This window comes from Garra rufa, chromosome 3 (assembly GCF_049309525.1).
Source record: "Garra rufa chromosome 3, GarRuf1.0, whole genome shotgun sequence".
NCBI classification, from domain to species: domain Eukaryota; kingdom Metazoa; phylum Chordata; class Actinopteri; order Cypriniformes; family Cyprinidae; genus Garra; species Garra rufa.
In genome coordinates, this window is record NC_133363.1 from 39,378,742 (window position 1) to 39,384,741 (window position 6,000).

Sequence of the window (6,000 nt, forward strand, 5' to 3'; positions counted from 1 at the left end):
TGTGCTTTGAATGTGTGAGCTAAAAAAGCTGTATATTAGACATTAAAACTAATCTGGCTTTAAAGTGCATAATTTCAGTGCGATTTATGATAATAAACCAAATAGAATTTTTTTAGCACTGTATCTGTGTTAAGCTGTAAAAGCACAGCCCTATTCTGGAAAAGGGGGCTGGGAGCAGTAGCTCATTTGCATTTAAAGACATGCAAAAAAACAGTGCGTTTCTGCTTCCACTCAAAATAGGCATTTTTAAAATGATATAATAAATGATCTGTGGGGTATTTTGAGCTGAAACTTTACAGACTCATTCTGGGGACACCTGAGACTTACATTACATCTTGTAAAAATTGACATAATAGGTCTCCTTTAAGACTATGGGTTATTTTCAAATGCAATATAACATTAATCTACTTTCATTAATTTCATTTGCTGCTGCAATGCATACAACAACCAATAAAATATTGCCATATTCAAATCTGAACACTCTTTTAGCACCAACATAATATCATTTTGCAGGAATGTCGCAACTGACATGCTTTCTAAAGGGCCTGAATAGTGTTAGCCTGGTGAATAGAAAAACACTGCGATTTTTTAGATGTCTTTTATGTTTTACAGAAGAAAGAAAGTCACACAGTTTTGAAACAACACAAGGTAGAGATCAGTTATATGAATCTGATCATATAAAAGCTGTTGTATCTCTTCACAAGACTTGGATCAAACCATTGGATTCATATGGATTCTTTTTATGACGCCTTTAAGACCTTTTTAGATCTTCCAATTTTTGTTACCTGGAATTTCAATGGACGGACAGAAACCTCTGAGGTTTCATGAAAAATATCTTATATCTTCTATGTTTTGAAGTTTAACCAAAGTCTTATAGGTTTGAACTATCCCCAAAAAATTTTGGATGTCCAAAATTGTCCTTCTTTTGGACTTTCTTTTTTGGGCATTTTTTCCTTATTCCTTCCACCACTATATAGACTTTACATGTCACATGGGAGAGTGCTCTGGGTGAAACCAAACACAAATAAACACTTCTCAGTATATGTCATTTCTGCCCAAATGGCCTTTGAGGAGGTTTAAGAGGTGACTATAAAACAAGTACAAGGTTACCCCCTGCCCCGTCACTTAAAGTTAACCTAGTAAAGTTCATCACACATCTGTTAAAGGGGTCGTGGAAGCTAATATAGAACCTCATTGGTGTGTTTGAACTGCTCCCCTTACTGCTGTCCTGAAGTCTCTTGACTTTTGTCTTTGAGCTATAAATCTGCTGTTCCTACGCTTGATCAGTTCTCTTCTGATATACTGTGTCTGGCATCTTCACTCGGTGCGTTTCACCTTGAAGTACTGTTTGACGGGACATCGGCTGATCCACTTCCGAGGAACGAAATTTACTGGCACTCTCTTTGTATCTGCTCTTTGTTGTCACGCTGTCAGATGGATGGATATCTGGTCTTGTTTTTAAGCTCTGGCGAGCCGAGTTTTCATTGTGCACTGGGAATTGTGATTCTGTCGTCTCTGATAGATGTCCTCTCTTTCACATATACTGTTTCTCTCTATCTCATTTGTTCTTTTGCTGTTGTCATCCCTTGGCTAGGGTCTCCCGCTCCTTGGATGCGATGGTTCAAAAATGGACTGGAGATTCAAATGGAGCGAACGGAGCATGGTGTGTCTTTGGCTGAAAATGGCTCTCTGGTGATTGGCTCAGCTTTGGCCAGTCACAGTGGTGATTACAAGTGTGTGGCCACTAATGAAGCAGGATCAGTGGAGAGGAAGACCAGGCTAAAGGTCAATGGTGAGACTCTTGCACATTTCCACATGGTCAATAGCTTTATAATACATTTGAAATTAGCGTCTATTTACTCTAATTTAGATCAGTGATTCCCAGCAAGAACTACATGCACTCCAGGGGTATTTAAGCAGTTTCCAGGGAGCATTTGTTAAACCTGTGCAACTGGAAAAAAAGTAATCTATTGTTATTAGGGCTGGGTAAAAAGATCAATTTCTCATTCAATATTGTTTCTTAAATCCTAAGAATTGATTAGTCTAGCTGTTTTTAGTTAATAAACATCATTATAGCGCCCCTCCCATCCAATGATCCCATCCTAATCTGTAATCGCCCAGTCAGTCAGTCAAAAACATGAACATGGTGACCAGAAACTTGTTAGTTAGCCTGAAAAATTAACTCGGTCAAGTTTTTATGACAGCCGCCATTTAAAAGTTTACATTTCAAAATATAATAATGTAATTGTAACTTTATTATTATAAAAACTTCACTGAGTGTGATTTACAGTAAGCATTACACATCAGTTACTTTAACTTTATTATTATAGTAAATGTAGTACCAACTAATTCTCATGTACATTTTACAGCATTGAGTGACAGATTTTTTTTTTTCCCCTAAGAAAATTTGTCATGTACTGTTCCTGATAAATTTTCAAAATAATCGATATTGAGTTAAATCAAATCATAAATCGAATCTAATCGCAAGCTTGTCAATCAGAATTGCAGCAAAACCCAGCCCTAATTATTATTACAATGGATTAATTTAATCTATTGTAAAAATAGATAAAAAACAACAACAAGTATAAAAACATTATAGAATATTTATATATTCTAATATATGTTCCCCTGGTTTCACAGACAAGGCTTAAGCCTAGTCCTAGGCTAAAATGTAAATCTGAGCTGTTTCAACTGAAATAAAATTGAACTGATTGATCTGAAAATATATTAGTTCTTTTGTTTTGTCTCAAGATGCACACCAGTAATGGTTTTTTCTAAGCCTGTTTATAAAAATTACTTAAATGTCCTAATTGAACTATGTCTTAATCCTGGCTTAGTCTAAGCCCTGTCTGTGAAACCGGTCTGTTATGTGTTATGTTATGTAGAATTAATCAATTAAAATAATACATACAATTATATAGTCTTTTTTGTGTGTGTGTGTTTTGTGTGTAATGTGTGCGGATTTTTCTGCTACATTTATACTACATTTATCTTGTATAGTATACATAGGAGTTAATAGGAACAATTTTCTGGTTTGTGTCGTTTTAGAGTAGGCACAGAAGATTTATTTGAAGGCTTTTCATTGCTTGATTACATGCCTAATTAAATACAAGCAAATTATAGTCAGGGTTTAGTGCTGGATTGAATTATGCTGAATGATTTCTTTGTCTCAAAAATCTAGTTCCCCCAGAGATCCAAGATGATGGGCAGCCTTTGAATCTGACAGTCACATTGAAGCAACCGCTCACACTGGGATGTGATGCTTTCGGTATCCCAACCCCAACCATTACCTGGACCAAAGACAACAGACCTGTAGGTTTCCCCATGTATAGTGATTTTATAAACACTACAGTCCGGTTTCACAGACAGGGCTTAGACTAAACCAGGATTAAGCCATAGTTCAATTAGGATACTTAAATAATTTGTATAAACATGCTTAGATAAAAAAAACATTACTGGTGTGGAAGGCACTGATATATTTTAAATCAGTCAGTGCAAGTTTGTTTCAGTTGAAACAGCTCAAACTTACATTTTAGTCATTATAAAGTTGATTCATTATCATGATTATTACACAGCTACTTGCCAAATAATGTTTTTTTTAATGGAATATTAACTTTGCTGCAGAGTAATGTGAGAGACATAAATCCTAAATGATGTACGAAAATGTTTGCAAGGGTAATTTGAAATTTAATATTTAATATTTTATTTAATATTTAATATTTTTATTTTATATTTTATTTATTTATTTATTTATTTATTTAATGGCTCTCCTCCAATGTAATAGTAGCATAGTGCCACCTAGTGACCGTGACATTCATCACAAGTCTTGGCTGCTACTCTTGAAAATCAATTACCCTGTGCTGTGCTTCTAGGTACTGGAGACCCCAGGAGTGTATCTGCAGAATGGAAAAAGGCTTTTAAAGATTTACCGTGTTCAGCACGATCATGCTGGCCATTTTACCTGCACTGCCCAGAACTCTGCTGGAGAAGCCAGGAGGGAGTATACTATTGAAGTACAAGGTGAAATATAGAGAGACAAGCTGTGTAATTTAAAGTAACCTTGAGGTGTACAGAACAAAGGATACACATTAGGCTTTGTTTTTGTACTTAGCTTGTAACATTTGATACAAATCCTTTTATTGAAAGTTGTTAGAGTAAGTCTGCCCTTATAGTTTATTTCTCATTGATTCTTATGTCCTGGTGTGTACTTGTAGCTCCACCAGTAATTTCAGGTACCTCAGGAGTGCAGGAACTGAGTGTCATGACAGGGCAGGAGGTGGACATGCAGTGCAGAGTTAGTGGCCGCCCATTGCCTACAGTGGAATGGAGTCATGATGGAGAGTGAGTTAATGACACACACAATCACATGCTGCTCTCTTCCAGCTTCTGTGCTCATTTGTGCTCTTCACAACCTCTCTCAGGGTTTTATCTCCTAATGGAGACCCACATGTGGAGTTTCTGGAGAAGGGGCAGGTGTTGAGAGTGAAGTCGGTCAGACCGAGGGATCGTGGCCTTTATCAGTGTGTGGCCAGTAACAACGCTGGGACTCAGACACGGCAGTTCCGGCTGAACGTACAAGGTATGATGGGGATGGGAATCATAAGGAATTGAACAATTCCTATTGTCTTTTCCTTGATTATGTAATTAATTCTCACAAGCCTTAAAACAGCATAATATATAAACTATATGTGTTTGAATCATTAAAAAAATCGAATTGTAAGAGTCATTCGTTTGGGAATCAGACTACACTGGTTGTGCTGTATTGTTTTGATTCACTAACAACTTTGATTCATTACCAAGAGTTATCAGAAGAGTCATTCATTAAACAATTGGACTACACCGCTTGCATTTTATATTTCTGATTTACAAAAAGCAACTGAATCATGAGAGTCATTCATTTGAGAATCAGACTACACAGGTTGTGTTTTATTTCACAAATAAACCTTTCATAAAAAAGGTTTTGATTTACAAAATGACTGAATCATAAAAGTAATTTGTTCAAAAATGTGACTATATTGGTTGTGCTGTATTGTTATCGTCAAGCTGATTTGCTAAAACTGAATTAAATCATAAGAGTTTTTCATTCAAGAATTGGACTACACCACTTGCATTTTATACTTTTGATTTACAAAAAGCAACTGAATTATAAGAGCCATTTGTTCAAGAATTTGACTATACTAGTTGCATTTTAAAGTTTTGATTTACTAAAAGAACTAAATCATAAGAGTTATTTAAAGAATTGAACTACAGTGTTGCGTTGTATAGTTTTGATTTACTAAAAAGAACAGAATCGTAAGAATCATTTATTCAAGAATTGGACTACACCACTTGCATTTTATAGTCTTGATTTACTAAAAGAACTGAATCATAAGAGTCAGTTTAAGAATTGGACTACACTGGTTACCTTTTATAGTCTTGATTTACTAAAAGAACTGAATCATAAGAGTCAGTTTAAGAATTGGACTACACTGGTTACCTTTTATAGTCTTGATTTACTAAAACAACTGAATCATAACAGTCATTCATTCAAGAATCAGACTACATTAATTGCGCTCTGTGGTTTGGTTTTACTAAAAAATGTATCATAAGATAAATAAAACTAGACTAATTGTAATGTATGGTTTAGATTCACTAAAAAGAACCAAATCATTAGAGTTATTCATTTGGGAATCAATCTCTTCTAGTTGCATTGTATGTTTCTGATTCACTAAAAAGAACCGGCTCTTATAGTAAGAATTAATAATTGAAGAAACAGACAACAATTGATTCACATAGAAAACCAGTTCAAGAACTGAACTGCATGTATGTATATATGTATGTATCTCCCAACCTTACAAAACAATTTTCGAAACACCCACTTTTTCTTCATCTTTATTGTAATGTCATCCAGTTCTTCTCCAATATCTATTCTCTGTCTTTTCACAGCTGCTCCCATGATTCGTGACGCTGGTGAGAATTCAGAGGTGACTGCTGTTCTGGGTTTCCCTGCTGTTCTTCACT

General features: G+C 35.3%; 1 protein-coding gene across 1 annotated transcript in view; it reads left to right on the top strand.

Annotated features, from left to right (window-relative positions):
• hmcn2 (hemicentin 2) overlaps positions 1–6,000 on the top strand; it is a 123,107-nt gene that overhangs the window by 70,459 nt on the left and 46,648 nt on the right. The window contains exons 26-31 of the mRNA XM_073836610.1: positions 1,595–1,792; positions 3,182–3,312; positions 3,873–4,020; positions 4,215–4,341; positions 4,422–4,579; positions 5,926–5,995. Coding sequence (XP_073692711.1) covers positions 1,595–1,792; positions 3,182–3,312; positions 3,873–4,020; positions 4,215–4,341; positions 4,422–4,579; positions 5,926–5,995 — 832 coding nt within the window. The remainder of the gene's footprint in view (positions 1–1,594; positions 1,793–3,181; positions 3,313–3,872; positions 4,021–4,214; positions 4,342–4,421; positions 4,580–5,925; positions 5,996–6,000) is intronic.